The sequence below is a fragment of the Tachypleus tridentatus genome, chromosome 2 (assembly GCF_004210375.1).
Source record: "Tachypleus tridentatus isolate NWPU-2018 chromosome 2, ASM421037v1, whole genome shotgun sequence".
Taxonomy (NCBI): Eukaryota; Metazoa; Arthropoda; class Merostomata; order Xiphosura; family Limulidae; genus Tachypleus; species Tachypleus tridentatus.
Window position 1 is genome coordinate 53,896,731 of NC_134826.1, and position 24,954 is coordinate 53,921,684.

At 34.1% G+C, this 24,954-nt stretch overlaps 1 protein-coding gene across 1 annotated transcript; it reads left to right on the forward strand.

Moving 5' to 3' along the window:
* Positions 1-259: 259 nt before the first annotated feature.
* On the forward strand, positions 260-16,296 carry LOC143243839 (histone-arginine methyltransferase CARM1-like). Its single transcript, XM_076487530.1, is given in 9 exon segments — positions 260-655; positions 2,286-2,423; positions 3,047-3,150; positions 5,309-5,413; positions 5,667-5,739; positions 5,742-5,776; positions 12,776-12,953; positions 14,548-14,638; positions 15,823-16,296. Coding segments are annotated over 8 exon segments (894 nt in total). The 5' UTR covers positions 260-655; positions 2,286-2,326; the 3' UTR covers positions 16,034-16,296.
* Positions 16,297-24,954: the final 8,658 nt, after the last annotated feature.

Below are 24,954 nucleotides of genomic sequence, written 5' to 3' on the forward strand. Positions count from 1 at the left end.
GTAAGACTAGAGGGAAGGCAGCTAGTCATCACCACCCACCGCCAACTCTTGGGTTACTCTTTTACCAACGAATAGTGGGATTGACCGTCACATCATACGCCCCCACGGCTGGGAGGGCGAGCATGTTTAGTGCGACGCGGGTGCGAACCCGCGACCCTCGTATTACGAGTCGCACGCCTTACGCGCTTGGCCATGCCAGGCCCGATGTCGAGGAAGCAAGCGACAGTGCATTCTTTTTTATTAAAGCTATTTATTGTTGTTTCAGTTAACCTAACCAAATGATTTTTTGTTTGTCTGAATGTTTTGAATCGTTTTGTTCCTCAGATAATTTTGATGTTATCTCCAGGAATGTGGACAGTTTATTACAGATTATTTTTTCAGGAATTTTGCCTACACAGCTGGTCAGGCTGATCGGTCGATAACTGTTTGGTTTATTGGCTGGCTTACCTTCTTTATGGAACATTAGTATGTTGGCTTGCTACCACAAAACCGGGATGTAGCCAGAGTAACATGATAAATTAAAGTTTACTAATAGATGGTGAAATAATTTCGGAATGTCTCTTTTGATGAGAATTCTTTGTATGTCGTCATTTTCTGGTGATTTGTTTTTTGAGTCTTAACTGCTTGTTCGAGTTCTGTTAGTGTGATATTTTTGGTAAGCAGTAAAGTATTATAATCATTTGTGTTATTGGTGTTGTTGTTGTTGATATTGACAGAGAAATATGGATTGTATAATTTTGGGTTATTTGTTACATGATTGTTTACTGTATTGTAAAAGTAGTTGTTCATGTCTGAGTCGTCATGTTTTTTGAAAGTGTACTCTAGTTGTTCTCTGAAGGGTTCTGCTTTTTTCATTGTTAGTGTGCTCTAAGGTGTTATTATGTTTTTGTGTTATGTCTTCGTTGGTGAGACTTTTTAGGTGTGACCAAAACTTTCTAGGATATGTTTTTTCATTTAGTTGGGAGCAGAAGTTATTCCATTTTTCCTGTTTTAACAATTTAATTTCTCCTGATTTTGTTTCTGATACTATTAATTTGTTTTTTTATTTTTCTATCTCTTGTTGCCATGAACTGTCATCGTTGCTTTATCAGTGCTATTAGTTGTTTGTTTGGTTTCCATGCGTTATTTATAGTTTTATGTTGAACTGAATATCACTATCAATATCAATTGAACTCGTACATGACTTAGTACACAGCATTACTTTTTATGCTGCAATGTTATGTATGTGTTCTACTTGTACAAACAATTATGAAGGTGTAATGTGGTGGCCATTTCTTAAATAATTAGGATACAGTGATACTTCTTTAATAATAGTGTAGCTTTGACATGCATTGTTTACTCTGTTATTATTAGATACAAACATAACCAGGGTTTTACTACTTAGGGCATGCAAGCAACAACCTGGAGGAACTCTTAAAATGTTTGAAAAGTACACCCACACACACACAGTAGGGAAAGTCATATTTATGTAGCTAAAAGATAAGTAATAATCTTAAATATAAAGCTATAAAAATACATTTTCTCTTTGTTGTTTACTCATCAACATATTAGATATGTTTCAGTGTTTCAACTGTGGATATAGTTTGTTGAGGGGATGTCAGTTTCAACTAATGTATTTAACACTGATGTAATTAATGACACCGTGTTTTGATATAGCTATACCTACACTAATGTGAGTAATGACTCCTTGTTTTGATATAGCTGTATCTAGACTGATGTAACTGTTGACCCCTTGTTCTGATAAAGCTATACCTACACTGATGTAACTGTTGAACCCTTGTTTTGATAAAACTATACCTATACTGATGTAACTGAAGACTTCCTGTTTTGATATAGCTACACCTACACTGATGTAACTGATGACTCTTTGTTTTGATATAGCTGCACCTACACTGATGTAACTGATGACTCTTTGTTTTGATATAGCTATATCTACACTGATGTAACTGAAGACTTCCTGTTTTGATATAGCTACACCTACACTGATGTAACTGATGACTCTGTTTTGATATAGCTACACCTACACTGATGTAAGTGATGACTCTTTGTTTCGATATAGCTACACCTACACTAACGCAACTTATGACTCTTTGTTTTGATATAGCTACACCTACACTGGTATAACTGATACCTCCTTGTTTTGATAAAACTATACCTACACTGATGTAACTGATGACTTCCTGTTTTGAATCTTATTCCTGACATAGCCTCAGCAATGAAAAGCTATCATGTTTATTATAAACAGGTAAATAGAATTTTATTGTGTGTGTGTTTTCTTTTATTAGCAGAAGGAACTAATGGCCCTGAGTCTGTTTTTGAGGTTGAGATGAGAAAAGATGATGAAACTGCAGCTGTAGGAAACCAGTGTTTTGTCATAACTAAAGATGGTAACAGCATACTGCTCCAGTTTCCCAACACACGGGGTGAGTGTTTGTCTCCAACCAAGTCATTGGGTATGCTGATAATAGAGGATCTAGAGTATAAGGTTAAACAGTTCACTGGGATTCTCAGAATAAGGATGTGACAATTAGATATCAGTTGTTTTGATGGCTCATATGATGATCAGCTAACCCACATTATCAATTACTTACTATAATTTTATCAGTACAATATATAAATATAACCCTCTAATAGCTTTGTACAAAATTCTAAAAAATATTAGTTCTATATTTTAGTGTGTATCCATCAACTTATTGCTATTTGCAGATAGGTCCTTAGAAATATGTTCAGTACTTGGTGTCGTAAGCTCAGTATTTTTTTAATTGGCTGTACCTGTTAAAGTTATGTTAAGTACTTGGTATGATTCTTTAAAATATTGTTGCTTAGTTATTTAATTATGTGTTAATTGTGTCTGTTTTGTAAATTAAAAGTAAATCCTCTGAAGCTGATGTTATATTCTGGATACTTGGTATAAACATTTGAATGAAATTTGCTCAAAACTACACACACGCTCACAGTAATAGTTTTAAAACTCATTTTTGTAAAATTAATGATGTATTAACAGATTGTTATACTTTCCTTATATGAATTTATAAATATTTTTCAGTTTTTCAGATTTTTCATCAGGTGATAGAGAAGTTTAAGAAGAGAGAAAAAGACTCGGTCTTTTCACGCAGAACGGATGATGCCTCAGCACTTCAATATTTTCAAGTTTGTTTTACATCTATGTGTATACGGGGTGTTCAGAAATTGTGATAACTAAAATCAGTGGTGGGATTCAAAAATTTTAAGAAGGGGTTCTCTCAAGGAGATGTTTCCACGACATCAACAATTCGACGGTATAATTGAAGCCATCAACGGGTTCGCGCGAACCCCTGCGAAACCCCTGAATCCCACCACTGACTAAAATGTTTACTTTTAGAATGTACTAGAATTTTATAGACCACTGGAGGCTGATTACAGTGTGAATGGATTATCATGGTAGCATGTTGCAGAATAGATGGATGTTTCTACACATTCAGGGGTAAATGTTAGTAGACTTGTTAATGTAGTGCCCAGAAACCTTTTATGTGTCATATATTGTAATGTGTACCCTTATTCACCAGTGTACATGTATTACACACACACACATACAGGTCATATGAAAACAATTTATCATCTAGGATGTTTTTCATGTATTTAATTTTCTGTTTTTTCTTTGTCAGATTTGTTAAAATTGAGTTTTGTCAGTATTCCTTGAGCAACTTTAAGAGGACATTGACCAGTAGAAAGGCCTTGTATTTAGAGGACACTGACCAATAAAAGGGTTTCGTTTTCAGAGGATACTGACCAATAAAAAAGTTTTATTTTTAGAGGACACTGACTAATAAAATGGTCTTGTTTTTAGAGGTCACTGACCAATATAAAAGTCTTGTTTTCAGTGAGTAATGTATACTGACAACTAAGCTTAGACAGTACAGCTTAACTGCTAATTTATTTCAGAAAAGTTCTGTGATTTGTCGTTGTAAGTTAACAACTTCTAGTATGTTAATTCATATTGAACAACAATAATAATTATTATTATTAAAGTTCATATTTAGACTTCAAATTGACCTCTATTTTTTATGAAATAGACATTAAAACAATAAATTCATCATTTGCTGAAGATACTGCTTAAATCACAAGTTATAATGGAAAATTTAAAAGAATTATATGAGGCATTTGAAAAATAAAAATTTCATGACTGCAAGACATGGGTCAAAATTTCAGCACAGATTAATCTATAATTTGTAATTTATTGTACCATTAATAAAATCATTTGTCCTAAACATAAGATAATTATTGTATAGCTGGAAAAGACTTCATTTTCAAAAACCTTGGAGGTGAACTGTGTTATTTATCAGAAGGTAGAGAAACAATACCTAAATAAAGAAATTTACATTTGGAAGTTATTATCAAGATTTTGTAGTATAATTAACACTAGTTAATTAAAAAACAAGTCACATTAAATAATATTTCAACACTTATTTAACAGATAAATAAAGAGACATTTAGGACAAGAGAATGTTTCCTTCTATACTTCAATATTTTTTTTTGTTTCAAAATCATCACATTAAATTAGTAATTTGCATGTTGGTCACCGAGATTTCCTGTTACTAGAACAGTACCTTTATGTCTGCTGTTCTGCTGAAATATTCATATTACTTATTGTCAGGTCTGAATTAATTATAAAATATCTTGACTACCTTTGTATTCCAATTTTTAAATTTTATCTTACTATGAAAGAACAGAAGTGCATGTTTTAAAGTTACACATATCTTTAAAATATTTCTGAATAAACTAACATTGACAAAGTTGTACTGCAGCTCAAGACTTGAGTTCTCTGTAGATTATTGATATTGGTATCAACTTTTATGTTTGATATACCACGGTCTGTTTCCTTATGCCTTCTCTGCTGGTTTAACTCAGTTTTTTATATAATAAAAATTTTTTTTTCACACTATGTTTGACCATTAAGTGTGACAAGAGGAATTTGCACAGTATGTATGAATAAATAAAACCACTTTGATAAAGTTTTTGTCTAGAAGGTCTGTTTTCCATGTAATAAACCTTGTTATTTTTATCTAGTTTTATAAATATCTTTCATACTAAACCTTGTTATTTTTATCTAGTTTTATGAATATCTTTTATACTAAACCTTGTTATTTTTATCTAGTTTTATAAATATCTTTCATACTAAACCTTGTTATTTTTATCTAGTTTTATGAATATCTTTTATACTAAACCTTGTTATTTTTATCTAGTTTTATGGATGTCTTTCATACTAAACCATGTTATTTTTATCTAGTTTTATGGATGTCTCTCATGCTAAACCTTGTTTTTTTTCGAGTTTTATGAATATATTTCTCAACAACTGAACATGATGCAAGATTAAATAAGGACTTCAACTTATCAAAGAGCAATTTTGTCTAATGTGGAAGACTTCAAAGACAAGGTACAGTTTCATGTTATCTCTGTATACAATAATATACTTGCCTGATTTACCTCTACAAGTCTGGTTTTCTTTAATGTCCATCTCATAACAGCAGATATAGTTAGTTTGGTTTGAGTTTTATTCTATAAATCTTAGGAGAGGACCAATTGAATTGAAAATTAGAACTTTTGAATATAATGCAATTTCTGTGAAGTTACTGTAACTTGTGAGGATTATACTGATATTATTACAGATATGATATATTTGTCTCCAGGTTGTTCTAGATGTGGGTGCAGGTTCTGGCATTTTATCAATTTTTGCCATTCAAGCAGGAGCTAAGAAAGTGTATGCGTGGAAGCAAGTTCTATGGCAAAACATGCAGAGGTAAGACAATGCCTATTTGATTTTTAATTTTTTATAATCATATTTAGTATTTAAAGCTCACTTCTTTTCATATGGCACAGTAATGGTTGATTCTTGTCCTATGGTGATACTAATGTTAGAATTAAATGTTTTTGTGACTGTTTTTCTGGAGAGTGAGGAGCATGGTTCCTACTGTGAAGTTCAGATTGGTGGGATCTTTTGAGAATTAATATTCTCATTGTTAAATATTCATGGAATAGCTGATTACCACATTTTTTTTATATAATCATGTGTGAATAATTATTTTCTTATTAGCAAGCATTTTTTATCAGTCCTCCTCAGTGTGGATCCCTGTACGTGATGAGGGGACCTCCCAGGGAAGGTTCTGTTCTTTCAGTTTACCTCCTCTGGGATCTAAACATCCACCCACCTGTTTGTTGTGCATGGTGATCTGTGAAAGGGAGGAGAGGATCCTGGTGTTTCAGGGGTCAAACCCTAACATGCCACTTTGGCCTTGAATTCCTGAAGATGGTTGGCCTTGGGGTGGGTCCCCTATGGTTAATCAGCTGGTACACTTGGGCTAGGGTCAAGTGAGTACCAGTGTTTGATGTTCTCAGCAGGTGTTGTGGACATTGTATCTGATGCTGGTGTTTGGGTATGGTGTTCATGAAATCCTGACATTGCTGCAGTACTCTTGTTTGGTATTGTAGTGCATCCCCTCATAGGGCTCCATGATGGGTTGAGTCAGCAGGCACCAAAAAATTCTTTATTTATTATGGATCCTCTTAATAAAAACTTAAATAAAATAGTGAAAAAACAGTCCATAGGTAAATGACCACATCTTGAAGATTCTGAGCAGCAATCTGCAACATCTGTAACACCTGTGCCTCATTTTCTTATATTTTCTTGTACTACATTCTCTTTCAGACAAACCTTTAGGGCAAGCGTCTCCCTCTTTCATTCAGAAGGGATGAGAGGGACTTGCTGGCTCTCCAAATTCAGTCAAAAAGCTTTGCTCTGATAACATATTGGTGGGAAACATCCACATCTCAACACAGTGAATTCCTCTCACATTCAAAGGTGATTGGGATATATCTATTGAGGTGTTATGCCTCATGCTACTTTGAATTCGTCACACGGAGTTATTGTTGAGAGGTATTTGAAGAACAACTTCGAGTCAGAGATTCTTGTTGGTTTCTTCACCCAAGGATTTTCTGCAGTGAGGCATATCTCCACTCACAAAAATAGAATTATAATGCTGACCAATGTCCTCATCTTAGCATTTACATCACCATGTCCATCTGCCATTGTCAAGGCAAATTATCTTAATTGCAAGTTATAGCCATACATTCCAAACCCTCTCAGATATTTTCAGTGTCAGACATTTGGTCACTGGAAGACATCATGCCATGGTTCCTTGACGTATGCTCGCTGTGGTGGCAAGGACCACGATGCCTGTGAGTGTGAAATGGACCCTCATTGTGTCAGTTGCAATAGCTCTGACCCATCCTATTTTCATTCTTGCCCTAAATGGTTGGAAGAAAAAGAGGTGCAGAGTTTGAAAATGATTCAAAACATTACTTATCTTGAGGCTCGAAAGTTTCTGTCCAACACTTCATCTCAGATGAATGCTACTGCATTTTGTTTCACTACTACAGTGGGAGTGCAGACGGATCTCTCTGTGCCTCCAAAATAATAATTCTCAAACCATATTAAGAGTCTTTGACCTCTATGATATTAAAAAGTTCATGAATCAATGTCAACACCCATCTCTGTTCCTAACATTCATTCCAGCAAACCCCAAGATTCACTTCCTTTGGTTCCAAGTACTAGCATTTCCTTGGATACATCTTCTTCTTCTATTCCAAGATGCAAAACGATCATTCGTTCACATCCTCAATTGCTGGAATCCTCTTTCAACAACAAAGACCTGTCAAGTCAACCTGGGCAGAATTCATGGAGGTCGGTAGACCTCCCTCGAAAAAAGACGTTGTTGTAAACATAAGGGCTCTCCATACAATTTGCCTACACGTAAATAAAAATGGCCACCTTGATGCAGTGATACTGTCGAGACTTACATTCTAATCTGGAGGACATCACAGCACCAATTGCTTTCTACCATCATGTATGTCTTTCCTTACAGGAAACATTTTTGAAACTAGCTGATAGAGTCACCTTAAGCAGTTTTCTTTGTACAGAAATGACAGGCTGTGTGATGGACGAGTGTATGAAGGGGTGGCACTGTTGGTTGATAAGCATGTGCCCACCCTCTCTTTGCCACTCGACACGCCCATGGGGGCTGTGGCCATCAGTGTTTCCTTGGGTTGTGCCATCACTGTTTGTTCTCTCTACCTGTCGACTGGAGAGACCTATGACCAGTTAGACCTTAGTGCTCTCACTGAACAGTTCCAGTCTCCATTTTTAAATGTGAACATAATCCCCTATGGGGAAGTGCTGATATTGATGAGAGGGTCACTATGTAGAGCATATATTCTCTGATCACAACCTTTCTTTTTTCAGTACTGGTTCTTATACTTATTTCATGCAGCTAGTTAGTCCTTTACTGCTATTGATCTCAATTTGCTCTTATTTACTTTTCTCCCACTTTTCATGGAGGGTTGACAATAATCCACGAGACAGTAATCATTTTCCTATAACTTTGATGATAGAGACTGGCCGTGGTTGATGCCACTCGACCCGCATGCCCAGAACGAAGCTGGATCAAGCAAACTGGCTCTCTTTCACTGCTCTCGTAAAACTTGATCCTGTCGTTGTCTGTAAGCCATCAAAAAACGATTGTGTGACAGTAGTAACTGACTGTATTGTACAGACAGCTGCTCAAAATTGGACCTGGGATACTTTTCGTAGGTATCCCATACCCTTGAACCTTATCGCTTTCCAGTAGGCTTATGCACGTGCTTGGTGGGTAAAACATTAAAGCCAGAATGAATTTTGGATTAAGTTACAACCAGCATATCTTCTATCACCAGTTCCAAAGTCATATAGGACAAGATATGAAATGACAGAGGGCAATATAATTCTGTCCTCCTCTCGAACTTGTTCTCTGATGGCCAGGAAGTAGCTGATACTTTGACCATTGTCGATACTCTAGCTGAAAGCTTTTGCCAGGTATCTAGCACTTCTGCTTCTTTTTCCATCTTTCTTGCCCTCAAGACTCGGGCAGAGCAATCACCTCTTTCCTTTTGAGTTGATTGTCTCTGTGACTATAATCATTCCTTTTCACTGGTGGAACTCGAAGTCACCTTTCACCGGTTTGGCAGTACATCGGTCATACCTGATGTACACTATGAAATGCTGCGACATCTATCTCCTGTTTGTCTTGCTATTCTTCTTATTGTTTTTAACCAGATCTGGCAGGAGAACGTTTTTCTTGATACCCAGTGCTGATCTTTTGTCCTACCTTTCTCTAAGCCTTGGAAGGATCCCAAAATTCCTTCAAACTACTATCCAATTGCTTTAACAAGCTGTCTCTGTAAGATCTTAGAGAGGATGGTAAATGTTTGTCTTGTTTGGTTCCTCAAATCAAACAATCTCCTATTGCACACATATTGTGGGTTCCAATGATAGCACTCCACCATGGATCATCTGATTCAACTTGAAATGTCAGTCAAAGAAGATTTTCTCAAATGACAACATCTTGTATCAATATTCTTTGACATTGAGAGGGCTTATGATACAACATGGAGGTATGGCATTTTGCAAGACCTCCATTTATATGGGTTACATGGTCATTTGCCCATTTTTATTAAAAAGTTTTAATGAACATGCAATTCCAAGTTCGTGTGCTTTCAACACTTTCCTGTTCTATTCTACAGAAACTTGGAGTCCCTCAGGGTTGTATTTTGAGTGTCACACTTTTCAGTATAAAGAATAGTGCCATCACTGAACAACTTCCTTTCACTGTTGCAAACAGGCTTTATGTTGACGACTTTCACATCTCATGTCAATCATTGAACATGAGATATATTCAGTGGCAGCTACACACTGTCCTCAATCATTGACTGAAGTGGACCACAGCAAAAGGTTTTAACTTCTTTCTCTCTAAAACCGTTTGTATGCACTTCTGCTGCCAATGGGGTGATTACCCTGATCTTGAACTCTGTGTCGGTGAAATTGTGCTATATGTGGTCCCTGAGACAAAGTTCTTGGGGCTTATCTTTGACTGTAAGCTGACCTTTTTACCACACATTAAGCAGCTGTGGGTCTAATGTACAAGATCACTGAACATCCTCTGTGTTTTCTTTTACACCACTTGGGGAACAGATCAGTGTTATATGCTAAAGATATATCGTGCTCTTATTTGTTTGAAACTAGACTATGGATCACTGGCCCATTTCTCTTTAACACCTACTTCTATCCAGTTTTTCATGATACCAGCTACGTTGGTATTTGTGGGAATGGGTTCGCTGACACTGCAGCTAAGTCTGTCTGCTCTGGCACTATCACTGCTGTGCCTGTTCCATACATGGACTATAGTCCTGTATTCAAGGTTCTGCTCTGTGTCAGTTGGCAGTCAACTTGAGGTGAGCAATGTGAAAACAAGCTTTTCCAAATAAAACCATGTATTGGACTTTGGGGGTCATGCTTCCGTAAGAATCGGAAAGAGGAAGTTGTTCTAACTAGACTATTTATTGGCCATAGTTTTTAAACTCATCGTTTTCTTTTATCTTTGTAATACTCAGGTCACAGTGAGCCACATTTTACTTTCTTGCCATAGTTGAGAGTCAGAACGACGGCACCATCTTAAATATGTTCTGTCTTAAGGTTTATTTGTAACGTTAGACAGTGTTATTGGAGATGGTTACACTGTCGACCTTGGAAATGTTTTTGTTTTTTTAAAGGCCATTAATCTTTTAATTGTATTTAAATTTATAAATTAGACCTTTTTTTTAATGTGATTCCCTTTTAAGAATGAAAGTATGTCTAGTTTGATTTGAAATTAGAAAATGGCTGTAAAGACAAATAACTCGAAACCAAGACTGGAAAGGCCAACTTTAGGTGACTAATGCTAATTTTTGAACTTATCCGTTAGTCATCCTGGTGAGTTAAGGTAATTACAGTTATGCTACAGAAAGTCATTTACAACTTGCATTACTGTAGTTTTTCTCTCACTGCTGTAGAGTAGATATAAAAATTGGATTTAATGCTATTTATGTTTTTAATTCAAAAATTAATCATTTTGTTTTACCTTAATTTTGTTTCATGAATTTTAATACTTTTGCTTTAATTTTTAACTTTTCACCAGATGTTTGGTGCAGATTACCTAGTTACTTTGCACCATAAAACACCAAACCAGGCAACCAACCTTATGAGACTTTAGTCTAGTTTGTTAGTCAATTTTACACCTAGGAAAATGTGGGGAGTTTATGAGATTAAACACCAACACTACTGCTTAAAAACACCCATAAAATAAGTTTCACTGGCTTGTCAGAGTATCCATCAAGTCTGTCGTGACACCCTCTGTTTTGTGCCTGCTACTGATCCTGTTATTCTTACTAAAAAATTGGCTTGTCAGAGCACCCATCAAGTCTGTTGTGACACCCTCTGTTTTGTGCCTACTACTGATCCTGTTATTCTTACTGAAATACCACTACATCCTACCTGGAGTTGTGTTTTCCAACCACAATGGACCACATTTTTTGATAACAGAAAATCTGCTGTTGTTCCTTTTTGTCTCCATATCCAGGCACAATTAGAATATTTGGATTTATCCTTGAATAACATTGCAGTTTCTTCAAATCAGCCTATTTCACCATGGCAAATTACTGTCCCCAATCGTAACCTATCTTTGAGTCATCTGAGGAAAGCAGATACACCCGATTGGAAATATTGCTCTTTCTTTGCTGAACATCTTCCATGTGATCCATCTATTCCTATATATACAGATGGGTCTAAATCAGGTGACTCAGTGGGCTCAGCCATGGTTTGTAATAGTTTGATTGTGGCACCCCCACTACAGTTTCTGTTTTCACTGCCGAATTGTATGCCATCTCCCTTGCCCTAAATCATATTGAAATAATGCAATATACAAATTGTACAATATATACGGACTCACTCAGCTGTCTGTTGGCCTTGGAATCATTCCATGATAGTCACCACCCTCTTCTCATCAATATCGAAAACAAACTGGCTCATCTTTCTCTCTCATCTGTCTCCATCCAATTCTTTTGGAAGGCCAACTTCAGGTGACTGATAGCAAGGGTGTACTTCTTGCTTCAGTCTTCCTGGCAGTTTCTAATTTTACATATTTTACTTTTTACCTTAATTGCCCCATATCTATAATGTACCACATGTTGTCTGGCACAGATAGCCTTGTAGCTTTGTACCAATAAACACTGAATACTTACCTACCTTACTGAAATATTGGCTTGTCAGAACACTCATCGAATCTGTCATGACACCCTTTGTTTTGTGCCTACTACTGATCCTGTTATTCTTACCAAAAATAAATGTTTTTCAATTTTGATTCTATTATTTGTCACAGCATTGGCCATGCATTGGTCTTTTGTTTTTATACATGGATTAGCTCACAGATAACTTTGTGTGACCTTATAGATTGCTGTGATTTTGTTACTTTAATTTCAGTTGGCATAGACTAGCAATGTTATGCATGCAATAATACCTTTCTAAATTACATTGTTTTGTATAGAAATAAAATATTTTAAACTGAAATACCTAATATCCTTAAATTTATATTACAAAATCGAATGTTTTTTAATAGGAGGTCCACAGTAACAAAGTTGTAGCAAATTTAATAGTAACATAAATTTCACTTGATGAACCACTGTTTGCATTCAAATACAGTTTCTTAAAGTTAATTTTAACCTAAATTTTAAATGAACTATAAAAAATTGTTTGCAGGAAGTGTAATCTTGGAAAATACACACCAAACAAATGTACAAGGTTTACTAAATATTTCTATTCAGAATCTTTATATATATATATACACTTTTGTTTTTATGAACATTGATAACTCAGATATTTTGTGTTTATTTTCAGACCTTGGTTTACAATAACAAAGTATCGGAAAAAATTGTATTGATACCAGGAAAAATCGAAGAAATATCACTCCCAGAGATGGTGGATACAATAATTTCAGAGCCAATGGGGTACATGTTATTTAATGAAAGAATGTTAGAAACTTATCTTCATGCGAAGAAGTGGCTCAGCTCAAGCGGTGAGTGCTGCAATGTGTGTTGAATCAGAATCATCATCTCATTGAATTCTTGAAGGTTCAAACAGCTGAACCACAAATAATAACACAAATTTAGTAAATCTCTAATAACCTGGGGTTTTATCTTATGTTTTATCTGTATTTATCAGATAATGAACCATGAAAAGTTTGAAGGATTTTGTATATCACAGTTGTGAGGTTTAATTAAAGAGTAAATTGTGATATATACAAAGGAAGCTGTTGATACGAACTGTACATCTGTCAGAAAGTATTCTTGTAGTTATATAGAAAATGATTATATAATATCTGTTATTGATGTTGTGGTGTTTTATTTTGAAATGATAAAAAAGATTAGATTATTACAAATGTTAGTTTTATGGTAAACAGGTCTGGATTTCCACTTGTTTTACAGGAAGCCATGTTTATGATGGGAAGTAAACTAGTAGCTGCTTGGAAGGTGGTTTCACCTGAAATTGATTATATACAAGAAAATTATGTTCTTTCTTTCAATACCTTTTGTCTTCCTTAACAATAAAATACCACTTTTTATAGTTGCTGTTAACATGTTCTTAGTGTGTGTTTTCAATGTTAATTTTGTTTGTGCTAGATTGAAAAAAATTTTAGTTATGTGGCAAATTTATATTAATTTTAATTAGCCAGTAAATTTAGCATGTGTTCGTCATAGTGGCTGAATTCATGGTTGTTTGTCGCGTTATTTCAGTAACCATATTTACGTTATTTATACTCTACTTGGTCAGATGCTTATTTGAAGAAAGAAACTGAGAAACACAGTAGCAATTTGGTGCCTACCAGCCTGGTTATAAGCCCCGTGCTATATTTGAAACACAATATTCAAAATGTAGAGTTCTGTAAATGTAAAGGTAAATAGTCCTAGCCTGTGCTTTAACCCCATTATCAGTAGTTACTTTAAAATGGCATAACCTAAGCAATGGTATCTATTGTTACAGCAGTACTACTTTATTATCGAGACTCAAAAATACAAAAATATCTGATTATTCATATGCAGCAGTTATGGCATAAATATGGTTGCTGCCTGCATGTATTAGTCATATATCACAGTAGCAGAATTGTACATAATATTGTGGTCTGAAGATATTGAAGTTTTTGCATCGTTTTTATCATCTTGCTCAGAAGTAAACCTGTGGTGTTTACGGCAAACATGGAGTGAGTGCCTAGTTTCAGATCAATGATACAGGGTACAGTTTATTTGAATACATGATTGGTAATAATAAATTCTAACTTGACAATACCAACAAACTGTTGCAGCTTGACAATGGAAAAAGTGTACACATTTTGTGATGATGAGAAACTTACTTGAAGTAAAAAAGTATTCTCGAGACAGCTGGTATGGGTATTAAAACTTTAATTAAAGTAAAGTACAGAGCAACTTTTTGCTCTTCTTTTTGACCTTCTTAGATCAACTTCAAGTTAACAAAGAGAGTTTGCAATACCAGCTGTCTTGAGAATACAAGTGAATGTAATGTTGTGGTAATTAACATTCTGTTCTGTATATGCATGTGTGCACAGCTTGATTGCAGTCTGTCTAATCCTTATTTTAATGTACAAACTGTAACAGGTAAGATGTTTCCAACTAGAGGAGTTCTCCACATAGCCCTATTTACAGATACTGCACTCTTTATGGAACAGCTTAACAAAGCAAACTTCTGGTGAGTTTTATAGTTTCTTTTATCTATTTTCCCCCTTTTTTATCACAACACATTCATTGGGTGTATTATTCAATTTTAAAGTTAATTCTTTATAATCTTGTGTAGCTGAAAACTTTAATCTTTGTTGTACTTCCTTCTACATGGATGTTTTCTTTTGTTCATACTATGATTGGTTCACCAGCTTTTGGAACAATTAATTCAAATGAAAGCACAATAAATAATACTGTGTTATTAAAATCTGAGTTATGAATAACTTAAATAAAAGTGATGGTAATTATGATTCACTTAGCCTTATTTATGCCGTAACAGTTTCTGAAAACTAATGATGTAGATAGTTTCTAGACCACTACTAATTTTTGTTGTATCCAAGCCATCCTGTTGAGTCCTAATATTTTGTGAAAGGCTTCATTGTCACTGGATATAGCAGATGTTGTATAGTTGACATGCAGCTGTCAAGTTTAATAATTATTAGAGTACTTTTGTTCTGTCAACGTTTTTGTTTTTTTGACCAACTCTAGAGAAACAAAATGAGTTTGCTTATTCAACAGCATAATTCAGTTAAAAATAATAAGTATATGTTATTAAAGTAAATTAATAATGTAAAAAATATATGTACCGTAATTCTGATGTCTTGTGGCATCAGTAAAACTGACGACAAAAATAAACATTAACCTGTTCCAGTCCACACTGTACTTATTGTTTTCAAGTCGTTCCGTAACATAGATTGCTATGTGTCATTCCAGTTGGTCTGAATAGTGCAGGTTTTTAGATGTTGTGAACTTTTGTTTGTTATTAAACTCTTGTTCTTGCTAATAATGTAAAAAGACAGACTGAAAATAGATCTGTCAGTATGTGGAAAGTAACATGTACATAGACATTTTAATTGAGTTATCAGGTGAAATAGCATAAGATGCATTTTAGGTGCTTCCAAAAAACATAAAACTAATTTATTTGAATTTTAACAAGAAGAGGTTCATATATTAATCCTTAAATGGTAGCCATCATTAGTTGATGTTGCTACCTACAACATTCCTACCGTTTAAGGGTTAATATGTGTATATACCATTGTAGTTGTGGGATATTTTATATTGCAGCTCTGTGTTTGGGTTTATATATAGCATGTGTGTATAGTGTGTTAAAACATGAATAGTTTGATTTTAACGTGTAATACGTGGCATCTACAGGTATCAGCATTCTTTCCATGGAGTTGATCTTTCAGGTCTCAGAGATACAGCTGTGAAGGAGTATTTTAGGCAGCCAATAGTTGTAAATTTGGATTTTTTTATCCTAAGTTTGTTTGTTTTACACGTCTGTGCTCATAACAGTGAACGCTGTTGTCCACAAAACTCAGCCTTTTTCTGTGTTATTTTGGGGGTTCATAAGAAACAATATTAAATACTACATATGCAAAAACGGCTTGTTTGGGTTGAGAAAATATTTTACGTAGAAGAGCGAACAACGTTTCAACCTTCTTCGGTTATCGTCAGGCTCACAAAGAAAGAGGTAACTGACTGGAAGCTGACCACATGTTTGGAAGGGGTTGTGTAACTGAGTGTCGGAATGTAGAGGGCGGTGTTAGATGTTTGAATATATAATTTATTTATTTTATTATATTAATATAGGTATAAAGGCGTTCCTTTATATTGGTTTATTTTGGGTTTAAGTTGTTGTATAAGTAAGGCTTCTTTAATTTTGCATTTGTTTATGTTTGTTTCTTTATTTACTATTTGAGTGTTTTCTATGGTTATGTTGTGTTTATTTGACTTGCAGTGTTCGAAAACGTGTGAAGGTGACTTTTTATGTTATTTGAATCAGGTTTCCATTTTTCTACTTGTTTCTCCAATATAGAAGTCGTGGCAGTTATCACATTGTATTTTATAAATGTTTTTGAATAAATTTGGTATTAACTGGAATGTCATATTTTGTTACTAGTTTTTCCAAATGTTGGTTATTTGTCTGCTGATGTCGGGAATATATGGTTACGTGATTTTTTGATTCGTGAGATATATTTACTTTTGTTGGTTGATTTTGCTTTCTGTCTAGGTGTGTGCGTATAATGTTTTCCACGGTTTGTGGAGGAAACTTATTGATGTTGATGAAGTATTGTTTTATTTTGTCTAAGTCATCGTTAATTTTATCTGGTGAGCATAGTTTTATGGTTGTGTTTATTTGGTTTCTTAGTATGTTGAGTTTTTGTTTTGTTTCATGTGATTTTTCGGTGGATTTCTGTTTTGAATTGTGTGTCGGTTCTTGTAATTTTGAGGTTAAGAAATGATATTTGATTGCTTTCTTCCTGTTCACATGTGAAGTTAATGTTGGGATGTATAGAGTTAATGTGATTGAAAAAATTAAGTATGTGTTCTGTAGATTTGAATCCCGAAACCATGTCATCTACATATCTGTACCAGTATAGTGGTGGATGTAATGCTGTGTTAATTGCTTGTGTTTCAACTTGTGTCATAAAAATATTGGCTAGAACTGGTGATACTGGGTTGCCCATGCTTAGGCCATTTGTTTGTATATAGTTTTGGTTGTTGAACATGAAGTTTGTCTTTATCGTGGTGAATTCTATGAGGGTTGCTAATTGGTTACTGGGAATGTCTATAGTTGGGTTAGGGTCTCGGATATAGAGTTCTAAGGCTATCTTGCAGGCTTCAGTGGTTGGAACTTCTGTAAAGAGGGATATAACATCGAAACTGGCCATTAAGGCTTTATGATTAAGTTGATTTAGATTAGACTTGAAATTAAAAGAGTCTTTGATGAATGAGCTGGCTGATGTTACATATTTGGAGAATGCCCATGCTATGTATTTACCAAGATTGTAATTAAACGATTCATATGTGGACATTATTTGTCGTAATGGACAATCTGGTTTATGAGGTTTGGGGATGCCGTATATTTGTGGTGTGCGTGAGTCGGTTTTACGTAGGTAGGAATAAAGTGTTTGTGAAATTGTGTTGGCTTTTTAATGGTAAACAAACAAAATTACAAAACCATCAGTTTTTAACATTGTAGTGTAGAGTCTAGCTACTGTATTTTATAACTGGCTTTTTTTCACTGTTCTCTTGTAATTTTGAACAGAAAAAGTTGTTTTTTAGGTTTATTAAAGGATTAATTACATTATGTAACACAAATTTTGTTTCTGGATAGTACATGTTATTTCTTAATTGCTTATGTTATAAAAGTACAGAAAATGACCATTATTCCTTTCAAACTTTGCTTCTGTGACCTGGACAATGAAATTTAGAAAATAATCTATTTTCTATGTAAAAATGGGCAAATTTGCACATTTTCATTTACATAAGGTCTGAATAAAAGAACATATGAATCAAGATTTAAATGTATTTATACTAAAGTTATTCAAAAATTAACAAAAATGTTTAAAAGTGAGTAGTTTTTTGAGACTTGCAACTGTAATGTAAATCACTTTCACCTATCAGCCCCTGAATATAGTCTTCCATCATATTTTCATAATATGCTCCCAAGTCACAAAAGCAAAGTTTGAAGACAAAAATAGGTCTTTTCCATTTACTTTAAGCATAAGCAATCGAGAAATAACACTTTCTACCCAAGAACAAGAAAAAGTAAATTTTGTTACGTAGAGTGTTATGAAGTGTTTCTAACCTGATTTGTTTCTGGAACTACATTTTGAACATAAATGAGGTGTGATAATACATAATTGTTTCTTTTTTTTTACATTTTTGGCTAAGAAATACACATTTCAGCTACTGTATACTTTTGTGGATATTTCACAAGGGCAAAAAAAAACATTTATGTTAAAAGAAGTCATAAGAGACCAAGATTGTAGTTAATAGAGGGTTTTGCTCTTCACTAACACATTTTTTATGCTCTACATTCTTTTGGGAGTTGTTTATCCATTTGTACAAGACATTAAAGTAGCCTGTTAAACCACAATTCAGGAAACAGTTCTTGATTCACTTTGGTAGGCCACAGTTTACGTGTCGTATGTACTGTTACTGTAACAAGCAAAGTGAAATAAATATAAATTATGCAGATAAAACTAATTATGAGAACAGATGATGTTCTCTGGCTTTAAATATTTTTCTCAGCACTAAAGTTTTCCTTTGCTGTGATGTTGGTGTAAAGCAATGGTTTCCTGATTGTTTTTAATATTGTTATTCACCGTTGTTTCTGTAGTGTTTGTACTGAGCAGTATTTGCACTATAACATTTGATACAACACATGTATCTTCACAAAATCTGGCAGACTTAATATAGATTACAAGTATTTTCTATACAGAAAATCAGGTTTTTTGATGAAACATTTTTCTTAAAGATTTGTTTGTGAAAACAGTCTGTTTTGTTACTAGTCTAAGTGCAAAGTGATTTCATGTCCTGAATGAAAAAACTATTCTTCATGTCCAAAATCTCAAATATTATTTATGTAATCTCTAGAATGTCTTAAATACATTTCAAATGTTTGTTTTTAGTAGGTATTTATATTTCATGCTGTTTTCTATACTCCATGTGGGGGTCTGTCATTTCACCAACCTCGTAACCATCATAAAAAAATGATGAAATTAATATAAATCATGCTTTTTTCATGCTAAGATGACTACATGTTATAATATGAAAATACAGATGTTTAAGTGCTTTAAGTCTCATGACACTCTGTATTTACAAACATATTTATTATTACATTTACCTTCCAGTCACATCTAACTAACATTACATAACTTGTATTGACATGGTGTATGTGCACTCAAGTTACATATCCAGTAATATAAAACTGATCTTTAGTCTTCCCTGTCTTGGCTGTGTTTTAGTGGACAAGTGTATTCTAATATCTTGTCACATTTCAATTACACTGCACAACAAAGTTTTTGCTTCTTGAACACTGTTGGGTGTTCTCTATAGATTTTTAGCCGCTGATCACAAAAATCATATCCAAATTTGCCCATCACGTACCATTTCATTGAAATCTTCAGTTTCACCAGGACATTGTTACAATGGAAAAACGATGTCAGGGCAACTGGAATCCATCAATGCTTGCTGACTACTGTTGGATACTGCAACGTGATGCACTGGACATTGAATACAAACGAAAATAAGGAGCAAAACACTTTTAATTATATTGAACATAATAGCGTATTGGAAATATAAATGCAATTAAATATATTATTGCCGGTAAACAGTTTACTGTCTATTTCTCAGAGTTCCTACATGATGAAGCAAAACCAAAACTATATTTGTGCATACCCACCTGGTTCCTGTCACAATCAGCAAAAATTTTCAAAAAATTGTTGTGCAATGTTATCATACATTTTATATATAGATTATTACTGTTTAGAAATAAATAATTAGTTATTTTTCTTAAAATGTAGAACTGTAAATCATGAAGTAAAGCAAAAACTTTTCTCTTCTCACTACGACCTTTGTACTCAGCTGCTGCTGGACATATGCTGCTAAGCATATTAAAATTTTGTATGCGGAGGATATAAAAAAAAATTTTATAGGTCGTGTGTGTGTATATACACACAGGTACAGTTGAATAATCAAAAAATCATAAATTACTACACTAATACCACAGAATTCCACTATAATTTATTAAGCTTAGTTATACATATATATTTAGATTAAAAAATATAAAACTTTGAGCAGGCTAAAGAAACAACCTACCTTCTTGAAAATTTGAATAAAAAGAACATGATAGCCTTTTCATAGATTAAAATGGCTGGGAAAACTACTCTTGGAACATTGTAAGTTGTTGATTGGTTATTAACATTTCATGTATTGTAGTAATAAGAGTATATAATGGACTGTTTCAAAAAATGGAAAGAGTTGAACAGGGCCACCATGTTTGATTCAGTACATAAGTCATATCTTAACAAAATGAAAAGATATGAGGTTCTTATTTTATTTTCTGCCTTGATAATATTAGTAATTTTCAGTGATGTCGAGAAAACCCACTTGTAGAGAAATATATATGCAAAAACATATATTGGAAGTAACTTTTGATTTGTCAAGTTTTTGATCCATTAAACCCCAGATCTGCTTTATTGGGTTAAGATCTGGACTCTGTGAATTATTTCACATTATTTGAATGATTCCAGCAGCTTCTTAGTTAAGTAATTTCTCTTTTGGTTGGATGAGTGTTTGGGGTCATTATCTATGTAGTAGAATCCTTTATGAATAATATACAAACCACTGGGTATACCATGACAGACCAGTATCTGATGGTACTCGTGTTGGCCCATCTATTTTGTAAATATCTCCATTTCCAGCAGAAAAACACCTCCAAACCATTACACTGGCTTCACTATGCTTCATGGTAGTTGCAGTGCATTGAAGGAAGTGCCTTTTACTTTCATTCAGCTGGATGTCCAAGCTATGTTTTTTGGGCTTTGGCATGCCATCAAAGGTTTTCTTCACATATATAATCTTAAACACTGTTTTTATCAAGGTTTATTTGGTGAGTGTTATTGCATTGATTTTTTCTATTATATACTGGAACTCATATGCTGCTTCCTTTTTTGTAGTTATTTCAGACACTAAGTTTGATCAGCATGTTTATTCAAGCAGAACCCTTATCACTTGATCTTGGTACAAGTGTCTGGGAATTCTAAATAAATAAGTATTCTCATCCTGACTCATTCACTTGTTAACAGGAATTGGTGAATCATTACTATGGTGTTGAAATTTACATTTTATAATGGCATGGAAGAATTAGCCCATAAAATGGCAAGAATGACAAAATATTTTCTTGTCTTAACACTTTTGCACAGTACTGTACATTATTTGCTTTGATGGTGTTCAGTAGTGTCAGTTAGTAATATCTAGAGTTCATTGTTGAAAGTTTACTACTGCAAAATCATTGCACACCATGAGGCTATTAGTGACTATAAAATTGACAGTCAAGTACTATTATTGAATCAGATAAGATTTGGCTAAATGCTGGTAACAGATGCTTGCCATTTAGGGATAACTGTGTAGTTAGCTTTGAGAAAAATGCGTTAACTAAAAGCTTGGATAAAAATATAGAACAGAAATAGTTGGATCCAAATGTTTATTTCAGGAAATATTCAAACTTATGTACTGAGCAATATTTTGTAAGAGTAGGAATAGCCTTTTGATCTACATTCTTGTACATAGTGAAAATACCTCAAGGGAAGGATTCTACCTGTACAGTATACCTTCTGTAAGATCCAAACATTCATATATGAGCTTGTGGTTTATAATGTTCTTTGAAGCAGAAAAAGGTTCCTGATGGTTGAGTGGTGACTGGAGGTGCTTTTTGTGCAGTTAGTTGATCTGTCAGTTGTGGCTAGTCAAGTACCAGTATCATAATGTTGCAGATATTATTTCTGGTGCTGGTGCCCAAAGAATCTTTACATCATAGTATGTACTCCTTTTAGGACACCATAATGAGGGGGTTTAGTGGGTATTTCTTTATCATATGGCTAAACAAGAAGAGTAAACCAATGACAATGGGTAAATGAATGATGACAATACAAAGCCAGCATCTTTTACAAAGAATGTAGAATCAGAAAATAAGGTAGCATGGATTGGTAAGGTGCCTCCATTCTTTCATCCAGAATGGTTAAGAAGAACTTTCATGCAATCCAAGGTTGGTGAAAAAAGTTAGATCTGAGAACTTATTACTTGAAGCATCACAATCACAAGAATATAAAGTATGAATTCCTTGTGATATTGAAATCAGTGATATACATGTTAATGTTACTTTCCTTGACATTTTGATTTCCTCAAGAGAAAAGGTTGTTGAAAGTTCATCATTTCTATCCTTTATCATAGTAGGTTATCTGAATTATATCTCAAGACCACAATGTTTTCAGTGTCAAGAGTTTGAATACTTGAAACGTCTTGCTGCACTTCTTTACTGTGTGTTCATCGGTTGAGGTGGCTCACAAATACCAGTTAGATTTGCATTGTGTTAATTGTTTGGGTTCCCACCTCTCATGCTTTTGCTTTTGTCCCAAATGGCAGGGAAGATGTTAAGTGTGTTCTGCCGTATGTGAACAGTGAACAAAAATGTAGACAGTTTAACATCTCCATCCATCTCTGTTCCCACTGCTGACAATAATAAATGATAGGGTCAAGGGATACCTGCCCCAATGTGTAAGAATATCATTAGATGTTACCCTTGTTTATTGAAACATTATTGATCCCGTAGGGACTACGATATTTCTTTCATGGCAGGATCCATGGAAGTCAATAAACCTCATTCAAATACAACAAAAAAAGCAGTTGAAAATCAAAACAAGAAAGACTCTCCATTTACAACTACAAATTCTAGATGAAATTGACCACACTTGTACAGTGAAATTCTTGTATTTTTTTGCTCTAATTTGGATGATGTTAAAGCCTTGGTCAGTCCTTCATCCTGTATATGTCTTCTTACAGAAAAATGTTTTGAATTGCTAATAATGTCACTATTGAGGATTTTATGTTAGGCAGAAAAGACCTTGTGTGACAGATGAGCTTATGGAGGACTAACAGTGCTGGGTCATCAACATGCACCTTCCATAAATGTACCATTCAGTACACCACAGGAGACTTGCTATCCATGTCACTCTTGGTCATATCATGCTATGTTCATCTATCATCATGACAGTGTTTCATTTTGGCAGCCCTTCATGATATTCAACAAGCAGTTGTAATTCCTCTGTTTTTATCATGAGAAGTTTAACAAATACATTTCACTCTGGGGACACGAAGATATTGATGAAATGGTCGATCTATGGAGTGTATGTCCTAAGATCACAGCCTTTCTTTCATTGATACTGAAGAATATACTTATTTTCATACCAGAAGTAAATATTTACCTCCATATATTTATCCATGTTTTTCTCTTCTCCATTTTTTCTTGGGAGTTGGACATAATCTGTTGAAGCTTTTATAATTCTCCCTTCATTCCAAGGGAGATTACTCAGAATAATTTCCACCAAACTTGTATGCCTTGGTGGAAGCTGCACTAGACCAGCTGTCCTTCCTTTACCTATCTCTTGGAGCACAGTCCTGTCCTTGTTAACCTACCATCTGTTGAGGAGTCTTTGAAGACAGTAATTAACATACTATCAGGGCAGTTGTCCTTACACTTCCTAAAACCTTGACACTTTTTCACAATATTTTTGTTTGTGATGGAAATATAATTTCCAATAAGCACAGAAGACTCAGAAATGAGTCTGGGATATATTGCAAATATCCTACTCTTGTCAGCTTCATAGTCTTTCAAAAGACTCACACCTATGCCTGCCAAGTCATATGTCCACCACCAGTTCCAAGATTGTGTTAGACAAATTTTGAATGTAGAATGTAACCCTCATCTCCTTGTGATTTTTACAGACCAATTGCCAAGAAGTTTCTGATATACAGTTCACTTTCCAAGCTATCTTTGTGCTCCCACTTTTAAGAATAATTCAAAGTTGTGTAACTGTGGGAACATATGTGGGTTTTTTCTTGTGATTTTTACTGAGGCCCACAAAAGTTGCGATTTAAAGACGTATTATTTTTGTTTTAGTTTACACAAATCTATAAAATTCAATCTTGGCTGTACATGTGCTTGTTGAAGTTCCTTCTTAATGTAATTGTAGGAAAGTACTTGCCAGCTATGAAACCAGACTTATTAAATAAGTTTAGTGATGAGATATTATCATTAACTCAGTAAACAGGTGTAGGATATTGGCTGAAAATGTTTTTGGTAATAGTATTTAGTAGTATATGGATGTGAGAAGGTTCTCAGATAATCCATCCTGTTGCAGAGGATGTTAGATAGAATCAGTTTCATTATATATTGTGTTAAGTAATTAATAAACATGTCCTTGTGTTCAATTTATTGAACTATTTTTACCAACTTACTTCCTTGGTTTTCTATGTTGTTTTTTTTACATGTCCAATAAACATTTGTGTATACTGTTTTAAAGCTATTGTTTTGTACGGAAGACAGATTCTGATTGTTTGAAATTTAAGTTTTCACAAATGACGATTCCGAATCGAGTACCTTTAACAAAACATTTTGTTGAGATTCCTAAAATGGTTAAGAGGAGTCATGTTTCCCAGACTTGATACTTTAAGTACATTAATCACAGTAAGATGTTTCTACTAATGATTTATTATGTACCCAACAACTATTCTTACTTACCACTTCTGATGAACTGTTTTTATTTGATTTTTTACGTTTCACTCTACAGTGTGAAAAATATTACTCGTAGTAGAGTAAACTTCTGTGTTTTTTTAATGATTTTACTCAAAATTTAAACAGATATGACTATTCACAAAACATTCATTAGCTGGAGTAATACGACATTTGAAAAATCCAACTTGTGTGTCAGAAATAAC